The sequence below is a fragment of the Seriola lalandi genome, unplaced genomic scaffold (assembly GCF_002814215.2).
Source record: "Seriola lalandi dorsalis isolate HSWRI2012SDOR001 ecotype SW California unplaced genomic scaffold, Sedor1 jcf7180002054722, whole genome shotgun sequence".
Taxonomy (NCBI): Eukaryota; Metazoa; Chordata; class Actinopteri; order Carangiformes; family Carangidae; genus Seriola; species Seriola lalandi.
Window position 1 is genome coordinate 464239 of NW_019525275.1, and position 15000 is coordinate 479238.

At 43.7% G+C, this 15000-nt stretch overlaps 3 protein-coding genes across 7 annotated transcripts in view; 2 read left to right on the forward strand and 1 right to left on the reverse strand.

The window, feature by feature from the left end:
* Positions 1–3527, forward strand: part of stx6 (syntaxin 6) — a 4421-nt gene extending 894 nt beyond the window's left edge. Inside the window, exons 2-8 of one of the 2 annotated variants that reach the window (XM_023424209.2) lie at positions 203–372; positions 513–607; positions 687–746; positions 994–1122; positions 1204–1310; positions 1442–1536; positions 2143–3527. In XM_023424209.2, the coding sequence (XP_023279977.1) occupies positions 203–372; positions 513–607; positions 687–746; positions 994–1122; positions 1204–1310; positions 1442–1536; positions 2143–2219 (733 nt within the window). In that variant the 3' untranslated portion in view covers positions 2220–3527. Of the gene's footprint in view, positions 1–202; positions 373–512; positions 608–686; positions 747–993; positions 1123–1203; positions 1311–1441; positions 1602–2142 lie in introns of both variants that reach the window. The other variant, XM_087178741.1, reaches the window with a different exon arrangement.
* A 350-nt stretch (positions 3528–3877) lies between these two features.
* Positions 3878–12482, reverse strand: kiaa1614 (KIAA1614 ortholog). 4 transcript variants are annotated; one of them, XM_087178740.1, is made up of 11 exons: positions 12084–12482; positions 9838–11979; positions 9312–9753; positions 9093–9162; positions 8403–8522; positions 6818–7761; positions 6420–6522; positions 5327–5507; positions 5110–5219; positions 4854–5026; positions 3878–4664 (listed from the first exon to the last, which is right to left on the reverse strand). In XM_087178740.1, the coding sequence occupies exons 3-11, from the start codon at positions 9352–9354 to the stop codon at positions 4468–4470; spliced, it is 1941 nt and encodes a 646-aa protein (XP_087034866.1). In that variant the 5' UTR covers positions 9355–9753; positions 9838–11979; positions 12084–12482; the 3' UTR covers positions 3878–4467. The 4 variants fall into 4 exon arrangements, with proteins under 4 accessions (XP_087034866.1, XP_023279973.1, XP_087034865.1 ...); XM_023424205.2 differs by having other exon boundaries at positions 9838–9894; positions 11835–12482; XM_087178739.1 differs by having other exon boundaries at positions 11835–12482.
* Positions 12483–13031: 549 nt separating this feature from the next.
* wdr18 (WD repeat domain 18) overlaps positions 13032–15000 on the forward strand; it is a 16150-nt gene continuing 14181 nt past the window's right edge. Inside the window, exons 1-4 of the mRNA XM_023424185.2 lie at positions 13032–13278; positions 14039–14149; positions 14351–14484; positions 14818–14959. Coding sequence (XP_023279953.1) covers positions 13069–13278; positions 14039–14149; positions 14351–14484; positions 14818–14959 — 597 coding nt within the window. The 5' untranslated portion in view covers positions 13032–13068. The remainder of the gene's footprint in view (positions 13279–14038; positions 14150–14350; positions 14485–14817; positions 14960–15000) is intronic.

Here is a 15000-nt window from a genome sequence, read left to right on the forward strand (position 1 = left end):
AGCATGTGGTCCTTCTCTCCTTCATCTCTCTCTTCGGTAGATCAGAGAGAGAGAGAGAGCGCGAGGCAAGGAGGGGCTGAGCAAATCAGCTCTTCAATGAAATAAGTATTTAGTATTTTAGTATTTATTTGAAATTGTAAAATCAAAATAAATTAATCAATTTGAATCAATAACAACAATGTAGTTTTATTTTTGTTAACAGGGAGGTACAGAAGGCAGTGAATGCAGCACAGAGCCTCCATCACAGATGGAGCGAGCTGCTGCAGGAGGGTGGTGGAGCCTCCAAAGAGGAAATGGACTGGACGACCAATGAGCTGAGAAACAGTCTGCGGTCCATCGAGTGGGACCTGGAGGACCTTGATGAGACCATCAATATCCTTTAAATACAGAGCTGAGGTCACATGACCTGAGCTGAGGTCACCTGAACTGAAGCTGAGGTCAGCTGGCAGGACATCCAGTGATTTGAAGTGTGAACATTTTAGAATTAATATGTTTCTTAATGGTCAGTGAACGCATAGTTGAATCGAACCCGAAGAAGTTCAACCTGGACGCCGCTGAGCTGTCGAAGAGGAAAGCCTTCATCACCAGCACCAGACAGACGGTCAAGGTAAACTTTCAGTTAAGACCTCACCTGCTCTGGTGAAACAGGGTCTGATCTGATTGCCTGCTGACTATTTCTCTTGTAGGAAATGAAAGAACAGATGTCGAGTCCAGCTGCTGCCTCCATGGACAGAAAGAACAAACAGGTAACGATCAGTTTTATTAATGTGAAGTTAAATCACAAAAAGAGTTTCCTCAGGTCCAGACTCTTTTTAATGTAATTACACTGACCAGCAGTTTCCATCAGCAGCTGCAGACGGAGGAAACACTTCCTTTAACAGGAAGAAACAATGAACAGAACCAGACTCATGAGAGAGGAGACAACACCGCATAAGGCCTGAGTATGGTATGTGGGTCCCTTCAAAATCTCTGTGTTTGTGTTGTGGTGTCCAGGCTCTGCTTGGTGAACATGGGGCTCCTGGTCCGGTCTGGCAGCCTGGTCCTGACAAATACAGCCGCCTGGACCGCCAGCTGCAGAACGCCAACTCTCATTTTATAGAGGAGCAGCAGGTTCAGCAGCAGGTACAGTAACACCTGATGAATAAAACAGCCAATAGCAGGTAAATCAAAAAAAACTCATGTAGTGCCGGCTTTTTGTTTCAGCTGATCGCAGAGCAGCAGGACGAACAGCTGGAGCTTGTGTCAGGAACCATCGGCGTCTTAAAGAACATGTCGGAGAGGATCGGCATGGAGCTAGATGAACAGGCTGTGTAAGAACCCAAAGAGAACAACTGTATTTAGTTTAGAAAGGGGGGCAGGCTCAGCCGGTACTGGTCAGACCTGTTAGCATGGTATAGTTTAAGCCACGTCCGTTAACCCGAGTCGTTTGATGTTCCTGCAGGATGCTGGACGACTTCAGCCATGAGATGGACAGCACTCAGTCAAGACTGGACAACGTCATGAAGAAACTGGCCAAAGTCTCCCACATGACCAGTGGTAATCTGCCCAGCAACACGTGATGTCACCCTCAGTGTTTCTACTGGAGCATAATAAACAGTAGTGTCAGTAGAAAATCAGTTTCCTGCTCATCACCTGGACTAAATTAGTCCAGTTTGATAATGACCTGAAAATTCATTTACTCCACTCATCATGTAACAGAAAACATTTCTAGTCAAGTTAGGGTAATGGTAGTTTGTTGTAGTTAAGGTTAATTATAGTTAGCTTTTGCTACATTTAGTGAGTAATATTCAAAGGTGTTAACTGATAAGTATTACCAGTCTGTCAGTAATAGTTATAGTAAGTTGATAGTTACAGTGTCCTTACAGATCTTTGTCAGTGGTTGGAGTTCTAGTTTGTTATAGTTACAATTATAGTTAGTTATGGTTTATAAATATTATCAAATTCAATGTGCTAAAGCTCAGAGCCCGAATAAAAAATCTTGTGTACTGTCCACATACTTGCGGTGTGGACTGTATGGTTAGTTATAGTTATAGTTAGTTATAGTTAGTTGTATTTATAGTTAGCTGTAGTTATAGTTATGGTTAGTTATAGTTAGTTGTAGTTTTAGTTAGTTATAGTTATTAACAATCCGTTTACTTACAGATCGTCGTCAGTGGTGTGCAATCGGAGTGTTGCTCGCCATCCTCTTTGTGGTCATCCTCCTCTTCTTCGTCCTCTGATTGATGCCTCCTCCTGTCACCACAAAACTCATCTTAATCCTGTGTCTACTGGACTCTACTGGATTCTTCCTGACTCTACTGAACTTTACTGGAGTCTTTACCCTCTGATCTGTGAGATCACCCTCATGCTCCTCCATCTTCAAGTCCAGACATATTGTATTCTAGGGGTTTTACGATTCCCTCTGTCCTTACCCCTTTGTATCAGATAAGGACTCTGGACTCTCCTAGACTCAACTGGACTTGTAATCAGTATCACCCTAAAAGTGGATTCGATAGGACTACTTGATTGTCCTGGCTACTGGATGTTCTTTTCCTGCTGAGTAGGACTGAAAAGGCGCTCTTGGTTGTTAGTTAGTCATCGGAGAGGTCAAAGGTCAAGTTGGTGGACAGATGTTGGTCTACTGATGTTTGATATTTTAGGAAATTGTTTCTGTTTGTTTGGATTAACTCCAGTTCAATACTGGTTTAACTCCAGTTTAACTTCACTTTAAAACCAGTTTAACTCCAGTTTAACTGTATTTAAAACCAGTACAACTTTAGTTTAACTTCACTTTAAAACCAGTTCAACTCCAGTTTAACTCTACTTTTAAACCAGTACAACTCCAGTTTAACTTTACTTTAAAATCACTTCAACATTTAACTTCAATACTGGTTTCATTCCAGTTTAACTTCACTTTAAAACCAGTTTAACTCCAGTATAACTTCACTTTAAAAACAGTTTAACTTTCTCCATTTAAACTGTGTTGAACAGCACTTTTAAGTCCACGTTAACTCCGGTTTAAGCCTGGTACAGTTCAGGTTTAACTTTTATTTAAACTCCAGTTAATAACACTAAAACTTTGTGTTGATGTTTTGTTGTTTACAGTTTGTTTTTGTTTTATTGACTGATGCAGTGTTTGAGATTTGATTTATTTTCATTGTTTCTTGTACCGCATCAATCAGCAGACTGATCAGCACTTCATTTATCAGTGTTACTTATTCAAACCACACACTTCCTGCTGCTGCTTCACAACAAAAGCCTTTCTCCAGGGAAACTCTGCCGGAAGTGCAGTCCTGAAGGTTTGTGAGAGAGTGAACTGCATGTTTGATATAAATTGGCTGAAATCGGATGAACAGGTGAGCTGTTAGACGAAGAAGCCAATCACATTGTCCCACATCATCAGGTTTATGGTACGCTTGGCGGGAAAATCTCAGCTACACAAACTTGAGATGAAATGTAAAAATATTTCCTGTTTGAATATAATACAACCAGAGTGTTGAGAACTGATGAGAATAAAACTCATGAAATATTGAGCTCTACGTTATAAACACTTGTCTGTTTCATCCGTTTCATCATAAATCCATCCACTCGTGCTTTTTCCACTATTTCACAAATTTCACTAGTTCATTCAGTGTTTTCTGAAAATGTGACATTTCATCTTTAATAATCTGAGGTGACAGAATCTATTCAGTGTTTTTAATTTCAAAATAAATCATCCATGTTCAGACCAAACCAACATGTAGCCTTGAATTAACAACAATAATAATAATAATGAAAGCCTGAAAACCATGAATGAATGAAGACATTCAGTTGAGTTAAACTGTCAGTGGTTTTTCAGTTATTGATCCACAACGATGATAAAACATTGTCGCCCCCCCCCACCGGGAGACATGAAGCGTTGGTTCATTGTTTCTTTAATTTGTCTGAAAATATACACAAACATATGAAAACTGTACAGACAGCAATACTGCAGAGGTTTCTTTGAACACTGTGAAGTTGATCTCAGACAAAGCAACTGCAAATAATTAGCATTATTTTATATATTAACCACGACAGCACAGAAACAATTTAATGTGAAGTCAGCAGATTAACCTGCATTTCAGCTGGTCCCATAATAACCAGTATGACCAGTATCAGGAGTGATTACAGCTAACAAACCAGTGTCGATGTTCATCCGGACACTGTGTTTAAGACTTGACAAACTCTGAACCTGAATCTGAACTTAGGATTTGATTTGTTGCTCTGAGAAACTTTATAAATACAAACTCTGATGGACTGATCTACCTGTAGATCTGATCTACTCATAGACCAGAAGTGTGTGAAAACAGAAGGCGGAGAATTTGAGTTCCTGTGTAAAATGACGGGTTATCGGGTGATAATAGTGTTGTGGAGCTGAAGTTCTGGTTTGACCAAATGTCTCAGGTGTGGTTTGGTTATGAAACCAGGTGCAGTGGATTAAGTTCTAGATATTGTCCGGTGTAGTTATGGTCACCGTGGAACTGTCCTCAGGTGTCGGAGGACCCGGACAGTAGCAGAGATGTTCTGGGTCAGCAGATGGGTCACCTGGTTCAGACTGAGACAGGCCACTTTCTCCCCATTCACCTCAAGGATCTCATCTCCAACCGAGAGCAGACCTGCGTAAAGCTTTTCAGTACTGCTGTCCACCATGTCCTCCACATATACACCTGCAGTACACAATATTATACAGTCAATATGCTGTTGATGTAGAGTTAATATACTGTTAATGTAGAGGTAATACACTGATAATGTAAAGTTAACACACTGTTTAAGTCCAGAGAATCAGGTCAGTCCAGCCCTGATGGTCCAGAGATCATAAGAGAAAATGGCTTTAGTATTGTAAAGTGTTTCAGTACCAGAGTCGGGTCGTCCTCTCCCTCGGCTGATGACGAATCCGTATGTTCGGGTTGTCGGTCGACTCAGTTCTAACAGAAACGTTCCATCAGAACCAGCCTCAAGAACTCGACCGACAGAACGTAAAGAACATGGACTACCAACGTCCTCGACACTCAAACATCGCTGCAGGAACCTGAAAGAGAAAGAACTGAATAAACACTGATGTGACTGTAGCTCAGGATCCTGGAGACCTGGTCATAGACACAGGTGAGTTACCTGTCAGCAGCTGGTCTGTAGTCAGCAGAACGATCTTTCTTCTTCTTCTGTTCTGACCCAAAACTCTGCACTGACGACAATTTCCTCAACTGCAAGAAGGGCGACCCCTGCTGGACAGACAGGAAATACACAGGTAATAGAAGAAAAAGAAGAGAGGAAGCAGGAGAAGAAGAGGAAAGGAAGAAGAAGAGGAAGGAAAGGCGACTGATTTTCTCACCTCATTCAGTGACTGAACTGATGGACATTTTTTCAGCAGGCTGGAGGGGACGGGGTCAGATGCGCAGGGGCGGGGCCTATTGCTGAGTCGATCGAGACTGCCGGTTCGAGTCCTGCTGAGTCTGACGGTGGAGAAAAGACGACGCAGAGAGAGTCGAGAGGATTCGTCTCTGCTGCTGAAGCTGCAGGACACAGACAGTCAATAATCAAAAATGTCTGAAGCCTGTAACCTGAAACTCTGGTACCTGAAAGCCTGAAACATTGAAACCTGACACCTTAAACTCGAAACTCTGAAACTCTGGAAATTGAAACCTGAAACTCTGACACTTGAAGCTCTGAAACCTGAAACTCTGGAACCTGAAACTCTGAAACTGAAACTTGAAACCCGAAAGTCTGGAACCTGAAACCCTGAAACCTGAAACCTGAAACCTGAAACCTGAAACCTGAAACCTGAAACTGAGACTCTGAAACTCTGATACTCTGGAACCTGAAAGTTGACACTCTGAAACTCTGAAACCTGAAGCTTGGAAACTCTGAGACTCTGAAATTACGGAACCTGAAATGTGAAACTTGAAGCTCTGAAACCGGAAACTCTGAAATTTGAAACCTGAATCTCTGAAACTCTGAGACTCTGGAACCTGAAACCTGAAACCTGAAATCTGAAATCTGAAACTTGAAGCTCTGAAACTCCGTCACTCTGAAACTGAAACTCTGGAACCTGAAATGTGAAACTTGAAGCTCTGAAACTGAAACTCTGGAACCTGAAATGTGAAACTTGAAGCTCTGAAACCTGAAATTCTGAAATTTGAAACCTGAAACTGAGACTCTGACGCTCTGAAGCTCTGAAACTGAAACTGAAACTGAAACTGAAACTTGAAACTCTGACATTCTGGAACCTGAAACGTGAAACTTGAAGCTCTGAAACCTGAAACTCTGAAATTCTGAAACTCTGAAAATTGAAACCTGAAACAGAGACTCTGAAACTTTGACACTCTGGAACCTGAAACGTGAAATATGAAACTTGAAGCTCTGAAACTCTGAAACCTGAAACTCTGAAACCTGAAACTTGAAACCTGAAACTCATACAGACTCACTGTTCAGGAAGTGAAGTGTTATCACTTTGGAGCTCTGCTTTGATTGGGTCTTTAACCTGTCCATCACTGCTGCTCTCTGAGATGGGTGGGGCTCGGCTGTCAGCTGTAAACCAATCAGAAGATGAGATGTTGCATGTCTCATATATGTGTGATGTAATAAGATGTAATTTGCAGGTGACATCACAATAATACTGACATCACTTCCTGCACCTGAAGGCAGTGGTATACCTTTATTGTGAAACAACCACAGGAAGCGTTGACAGTGTTAGTTAGGTAAACTAATGAACAAACTATTCATGTATGTTCTGAACACTGAACATGTATGTTCTGAGTGTATGTTATGGTTCATACCAGTCCGACTCTAGTTAAACAGGTGTCGACTGTGTAAATATTCTCACCTGTTGAGTCTGTGCTCGTCTCTGAGGAGGAGGAGGAGGAGGAGGAGTTCTTCATTCTGAGCTCCACACCTCCTGCCTCCTCCACACAGGGGTTCCTCGCCCTCAGCTCGGCCCCGGGTTGGAGTTTTTTGTGGGGCTTGGCTTGTGCAGGTCCCCCCTTCTCCTCCTGGTCCTGGTTCAGAGCCTGTCCTGCCTTTGTGCCATTGAGACTGAAACTCTGTGACATCATTGCTGATGACACAAGAGGAGGAGACGAGGGAGAGGGGCATCTGAAAGTGGGCGTGGTCAGCTGGTCAGGGGCATAGGGATTGATTGGTAGACCTGTGACGGGCGTTACTTGGTTTCCATTAAGTTCCACCTGATCGATACTCCTCTTCACCTGGTTGTTGGAGACACGCACAGCCACGCCCCCTCCAATGGGTGGTCTGGTCTCACCAGGTGTGACAGAGCCAATGTAGGTCTCTCTGATTGACTCAGTCCTAAGGTTGACTTGGGGGCGGTACAGGCTCCGCCCCCGACCATCAGGTAGGTTCAGGTTGACTCTACCTCCTAAAAATGTCCCACAGGAGTCACACTGCCCAGCCATCCCCACCCCCCCTGCTGGTGTTTGTCCTGTCTGCTGTCTGTCAACATCATGCTCCGCCCCTTGTAGCCCCACCTCCACCCTGCTGCTGATGTACAGACTCGGGTCTGGTTTGGAGACCAGGATACCTGTCCCCCGCTGCCCCACCCATCTCCTCTGCCGCTGTCTCTCCAGGTAACGAGACTCCGCCTCCGTCTCGGTCTCATCCTCGAATCGCAGACGACGAGTCGGAGACGCCACGGGGCGTTGCCTTGTCAACCCCACGGCCGATCTGCTGCTGGACAAGTCACTCAGATGTCCTGAATGAGAGGCCACGTCCTCCAGCCTCACCTGGATGACAGGAGGCAGCCTGACCCCCGACCTGTCAACAGACCACAGTTAGAAGTCAGTTGAGTGCAGTCCAGTCCAGTTCAGTCTAGTCCATTCCAGTTCAGTCCAGTCCAGTCTAGTCCAGTTCAGTCCAGTCCAGTCCAGTCCAGTTCAGTTCAGTCCAGTACAGTCCAGTCCAGTTTAGTCCAGTCCAGTCCAGTCCAGTCTAGTCCAGTCCAGTTCAATTCAGTTCAGATCACATCACATCACATCACATCATGTTGACGTTTACAGCTGAAGAACTGGATCCATGTCACCATGTGATGCAGCATCATTAACAACTGTGACAGAGACGGAGGACGACATCAGCTCAGCCGTGATCAGTCTCATCAACAAACAAACTCTGGTTCTGGTTCTGATTCAGGTTCTTGTTCAGGTTCAGCCTCTGCCTGATCCGTTGATGTTTACAGTTTATTGTTTATCACGTTATTGTTTATTAAAAACATGATTCAGATACAAGGAAAATATAAATGTAACTTAATTTAAATGAAACTGAGACAGAAAACAGGTTGTATTTGTTTATTTGTTTCTGGTCAGCTGATCGGTGTGTGTGTTACTAACAGTGTGTGTTGTGTGTGTTACTCAGTGTGTGTGTGTTGTGTGTGTTACTCAGTGTGTGTGTGTGTTACTCACAGTGTGTGTGTGTCGGGGGTCAGCAGGTTGTGGTCTCCTCTCAGAGGAACACAGCGACGCTTCATACGAGCTCCGTCCTCGCACTGCTGCTGCCGCGGCAACCGAGCTGACACAAAGAGACTGAACACACACACACACGGGGTGGGGGAGGGGAGAGGATGACATCGGCAGCTCTTGATTGGTCAGTGTGACAGAGGAAGGAGGATTAAACAGAGCAGCTCGTCAGGACTAATTAACCTGACAAGACCACAGACTGTTTACATCAGCACACTGTGTGTGTGTGTGTGTGTGTGTGTGTGTGTGTGTGTGGATGAACTTCAGTTGGAAACGATCACAGTGAAGCTGTTTCTGCTCTGTGAGGGTTCAGGTCAGAATCTAGTCCAGGGTCAGGAGCGTGCTGGTCCTCACATGTATAGCAGTTTCCTTCAGAGACTAAGATGTTGATTTAAGTGTGAAAGTTAAATAAAGGCATTGTTTACATGTCCGATCATGTGACCTGGACTCAGTCACATGATTCTCTGAGAGAAATCAGAAAGGAATGTCAAATAAACTGTTACCTAACTGTCAATTAACTATTTAATTAGTTGATTGACTTTAATTGACCTAAAGTGAAAATGTTGTTGTTTGTTTGTTTTTACATATTAATGAGATGTTTTTATTGACTTTTATTTATTGTTTTTTTTTTTTTACCTTTGATTGTTTTCATGTCTCAGAAGAATCTCGGACGCTTTCTCACATTCTCCTTTCTCATTGACTGAAACTGACAATTAAAAAACAAAAACAATCACATTCTCCTCCAGTCACGACTCAGAAAACAACAGCAGTCCCATCCACCATCCTGAACACCTGCAATCTATCTGTGCCTGTGCTTTAAGCCCCACCCCCTGTTCTAAACACCCTGTGGTCTACCTGCGCCGTTGTGCTGTCTGCTCTGTGATTGGCTGTCATCCATGTGTGTCCTCTGGTTGGTCAGCAGGTGTTGGAGGATCCTGCGGTTCACCTGAACTCTCTGAGTCAGAGACAGGAAGGTGTTCCTCCTCTCCTCCACCTGCAGGTTCACCTGGTCTCCCCCAGGTGTGACACAGGTCCAGGTGTGCTCCAGGTGTTTCGGTGCAGAGCGTGAGGAGGATGAACCGGGGCTGAAGCCGAACAGACTGTCCAGGTCGGTATGTGAGTTGACCTCACCTTCTGAGACGCAGATGGACAAAGGTGAGTCTTCATCACCAGCAGGGGGCGGTGCCAGATCCACCACTTGAGTCCTTGAGCTCGCCAGGTGGACGGAGGAGTCAGGTGACAGAAGGTCAGCGGCACCTCAGAGGAGTTTGTTCTGAGCAGGTGAGGATCATCACACCTGAAGGAGACATAGTCAAACAAACTCAGTCTACGTTCCCACTAACACACCTGAAAACACACACATACCTGAGCAATCACCTACACTGAGCATGTGCGAGCTGGTGTAAACAGGAAGTAGATCTCCTCTGCAGTAAAGCCTCTGAAGAAGGAACAGCAAAGACAGTTGTAGCATTAAAATAGAGAATCAAAGATCCACTATACAGAAGATGCTGCATTACAGGCAGCGCCAATGGTATGAAATGGGACAGTCTCCTGAGTGGGTGTTGTCCCTCAACCCCTCCCTCAAGCGAAGGCAACCGGCATGAAATGTAACACTAGCTAAAATTAAAATCTATCACTGTACAAAATTACCTCTCTGCATCCTTTGGGAAGAAGAAGAAGAAAAGACGGATATGTTTTTCTTGTTATTACAGCCTGTTGCTGCATGAAGCTCGGGCATTTTTAACACTGATGGATTACCTTTCCCTGCCAAAAGAATACAACAATAGACGAGACAACATGGACAAATTTGCGCCTTTTTTGCCATTGTTTTTTTTTTTATCTACTAATGACATCTGATCAGCCCAGTACAAATTCATGTCAATTTAATAGGCTAATAATCTGTTTTAGCAATTGTTGAAACAATGAAACAAGTTTTATTTAAGTTTTAAAGTTTAATCCATGGTTTAATGTATAAGTAAGTCAATCACAAAATAACTCTGGTCCATCTAAACATCTCGTTATTGGCAAACGATGTCAGCAGTTGACAAATCTCGTGACAGTATGGCACTGAGTCAGAGGCAGGTCTCCAACAAAGTTCATTTTTTCTGGCTCTTTTTGTCTAAAAAAATGTCATTTTGATGTCAGTATGTTCTGAAGACGTGTGGCTTGTGAAAACTAGGTCCAATATTTATGTCGGTGACTATGGAGAGAAAGAATATGTGACAAACCCACGTGACACAGATACGGACGGAACGGAAATGAAGCGTCTCGGTTTCTCTACTGTTTCTGAGAGAATGTAAGTGAACAACAGCTACAAAGACAACAAGGTCAGTAACACTGTCATTCATTATCCTTTTGTATTCACCACTGATGACAGCCAATCAGGAGAGACCATGGCTGTGACCTCATCGTTTACAAAGGTCTCAGTTTCTGTCCAGACTACAACACAACCCCAGAGTTTTCAAAATAAAGCACAACCTCAAGGTTTTCAAAATAAAACACAACTCCAGTCTTCAAAATAAAATGCAACCCCACATTTTTCAAAATAAAACACATCCCCAGAGTTTCAAAATAAAATACAACCCTGGTCAGCAGCGTTTCAAAAAGTCAATGTTTTTGGTGTGTGAAAATTCTTGAGTTGTGTAGACAGACTAAAATGTAGCAAAAGAGATGAGTTTTAAAACAAAGACATAGTTGTGTGGACATGGCCTGAAACACCTCAAACACCTGGAACAAACTGACAGTACTTCTACTACACCATGTTCTACTAAAACTGGTGGTGATACCTGTTGTATATCAGTCTGAGCTCAGTGAACAGTTCTATTCCCTCGATGTTAATTTATGAGACATGAAGCTGACAGCAGCAGACAGACAGAGAGAGACACACACACACACACACACACACACACACACACACACACACACACACACACACACACACACACACTTCAGTGGAGTTACTCCTGATGTCTGATGTTGTTCTCCCCAAACATTTTAATCTCAGTTCTCTCTTACTTTACCTCAGAGTCCTGGTTCTGGTCTTTGGAGGATCATCTGACATTAGATTTATTTTGTAGATTATATGATTAATGTTTTGTAGATGATAAAGTTTGAGGTGATTAAATATCAATTGTACAGTGTCATGTTGCTGAAGCTGTGGTCTCTGCTGGGTCAGGGTTCCTGTTGGTTTGTACTAATAGTTTCCACTGAGCAGAGATACAGAAACATCAGGTCCTGGTTTCAGAGATCTGGATCTGTTCTCTGCAGTTGCAGTCCTCTGATAGGAACCAGGATCCTGTGAACACCTGGTCCACATGTGTACAGGTGTGTCAGTAAGAGATGAGAAGTGACACATTAACAACCAGAGTTCATCCTCACCTGTTCATGTAACTCAGGTAAGACAGACGTCCCACACCTGGAGGATGACAGTCCTCTGAGACGTCCAGGACAGACACAAACGTCTTAGACCCGTCCTACGACCCAGGTCTGATCCAGAATCACTGTGGTCTTCCAGTCAGAGAGGCTGTGGTCAGAACAGCTTTTCTGTGTAACTGTTGGTTTACCTGTATGTTTACCTGTCTGTGCACTTGTCTATCTCTGATCACTTACCTGTGACTCAGTTCTTACCTGTCGATCTTCCCTCAGTCTGTCTCTTCGTCCTCCTCCTTTGTCCTCCTAGACTTCACTGTTGCCCACAGAGACACTCAGGCCAGTTCTGACTGACTATTAGAGAGGCTGATTAGTGGAGAGGAACAGACCACGCCCCCTCCAGTAGCACAGAGGAAGTATTTGTGTTTCTTCTTCCTCTGGTATTTCCTCTGTTGATGTTTGGATCTGAGAAAGGCTGAACACCAATCGTGCAGCTGCTGCTCCTTCACCTCCTTCACTTATCTTCAGCTCCTTCTCTTTCCCTCTTCAGGTCTGTTGACTCCTAAAATCAAGACATGTTTTTTTACACTTTGAGGAGGAAATGGTTTCGGGTGAAGATGATCTTAATGATCTTAATGATTATAAAGGCTGGAGTTTATATCAAATATTTTTTATCATTGTGTCTTGATAACTACAGATCTATTATTTATTATGTTATTATCTCAGTCTTTATGTATGATCTAATATCTTTGATGGTTACTGTACCTGACTTTAACCAACAGTAGTTTATACTATAAATGTATATGTATATATATATATATATATATATATATATATATCTATATACACATATACATTTAAAGTATAAACTGCTGTTGATACACACACACACACACACACACACACACACACACACACACATATAAATATATTATTTATTTCTTGTGCAGATTTTTATTCTTCACTCATCTACTCATTTTTGTATTTATATTAAGTGTAAATTTATTTGTAATTTATTTACTTCACTGTGTTTGCATTTATTGTTTGTAATCAATAAAGTTTTTCTAACATGGAGAATAACCATTACCTGGTTTAATTTAAATTTGAATAAAGTTTGAACAAAAGCTTTGTTTGTGACTCCGCTCCTACGTCTCCCACAATACACCGGGCCCCGGACATGACGTACAGTGCTGCGAGCAGACAGCCGGTTTTCCCGCGTGTGTGGAGCGTTGTTTGAGCCGACATGGCGGCTCCTCTGGAAGTGATCGTGAGCAGCGACTCCGGCTCCCAGCTGTGGAACAGCACCGTGTTCGACCTCCACAGCGGCTCCAGCCTGCTCTCATACCGGGGAGGGAACAGCTCGGCCCGGACACTCACCGTGCTCCGCGGGGAGTTCCTGCTGTCCGCCCAGCTCGGCAAGAATTTCATCAATGTATGGGAGATCCAGAGAAAGGTACGGGCTGTCTCACCTGAACCCACCTGGACACATCTGCTGCATGTGTCCTCACCAATACGTTATCCTCTGCGGGGACAGGTGGCGGGAAAAGAATCGCTCTTGAACACAGACATACAAACCGAGACCAAACCTCGTTAAAAAAAAATCTGTCATTTTAAAAACCCAGCTTGCCCTCAAATTGTCGCCGTGGTAACGACCCACTGACCTGCGGTTGTGCTTAAAACAAACAAACAAACAAACAAACAAACAAACAAAAGATCCAGCGAACTTCATCACCGTGATTTCAGACCGGTCCGTTGTGGTGCAGGCAGCTCTCTGCCGCCCTCCATTGTCTGTTATGGTTGATGTTGGACTGAGGAGCACCGGGAGAAAGTCACGTGCTGCTGGGGGTTTGTATTCAAGCCGAATTTGAAGCCGGTCTTTTAGATGACTAAATGTGTCGTCACTGATCGCTGGTCATATTCAACTGCTGAGGAGCAAACAGTTTAAATTGACAGATTTTTGACTGAAGGCTTGTATGTTTCTTCTGCAGCTGGTGACAGTCTGTATTTGTGTTATGACGTCACTGAGCTCATACAGGTGTTGAGGTTTACCTTCAGTGACGTTCTCCTGCAGTAGCCTTATTTACATTAGTGCTACCATTTTGTTTTGAAAGGGTGCTGCTTTAAGTTTGTCAGAAAATAAAAACTGATTAGACCAGAGGAAATATAGATTATTGACTGGTTTGTGTGTTGGACATATGTACTTGTGGCTGCAGGATCAGCTACAGCAGAAGATCGTGTGTCCAGGTGTTGTCACCTGTCTGACTGCTTCACCTAATGGACTCTTCCTTGCTGCTGGAGTGGCTGAGGCAGTTTACCTGTGGGAGGTGAGTCTTCTTTTGTGGTTTTATTTACATATGTCTTGGTTTAAATTATCTTCTGTTTTCATTCATGTTTTTTATGCAAATGTATTTGTGTAGTGTTTGATTCTTGGACTCTGGTTTCCATGGCAACCTGTTTCAGTAGCCACTTGGTGATGAGATGCGTCCTATACAGAATTTCAAACTCTCCCTCTCTGATTGGTTTAGGTGTGCACAGGTAAACTGCTGTCTGTCCTCAGTCGTCACTATCAGGACGTCACTTGTCTGAAGTTCACAGACGACAGCAGCCATTTTGTTTCTGGAGGAAAAGACAACCTGGCTCTGGTGTGGAGTCTTTGCAGGTAACACACACCTGGACACATCTGATCTTGAATCAGACACACCTGGAATCAAATAGAGTTTTCCACTGCAGTCGCATTTATGTTTCAACTCAGGAAACCTTAACATAGTGTGAACGTGTTAATGTGAACGAGTGAATGTTCTGATGTGTACACCTCAATGTGATGCCCCCCCCCCCCCCGACAGCTGTATGACCTGTGGGACTGAAGACTTCCTAAGTCTGGAACAGGACTTGTACAGCAGAGTCCAGCTCTATGTCCATCACAGAACCAGTCCTCCTTACCAGTCCATCTTCTTGCACCCCGCTGACCGTTTCCTGTGTATGTGTGTTTCAGTGTGATCCAGCTGGATTTAAGCCACGCCCCTGAGCCTCGTCATGTCCTGTCTCGTCACTCTCTGCCAATCACAGACCTGCACTGTGGCCTGATGGGAGCTCAGGCCAGAGTAGCTACTGCGTCCTTAGACCAGACCGTCAAGGTAAGATTGTTTATCACAGGTGTGACGGGTGGAGTGTGCGA

Coding starts and splice junctions, on each gene's coding strand:
- kiaa1614 (XM_087178740.1), bottom strand. CDS start 9,354: ATGGATGACAGCCAATCACAGAGCAGACAGCACAACGGCGCAG. Junction 9,163..9,311: donor CAGACAGCACAACGGCGCAG/GTAGACCACAGG, acceptor TTTAATTGTCAG/TTTCAGTCAATGAGAAAGGA. Junction 5,220..5,326: donor CAGTTCAGTCACTGAATGAG/GTGAGAAAATCA, acceptor CTGTCTGTCCAG/CAGGGGTCGCCCTTCTTGCA.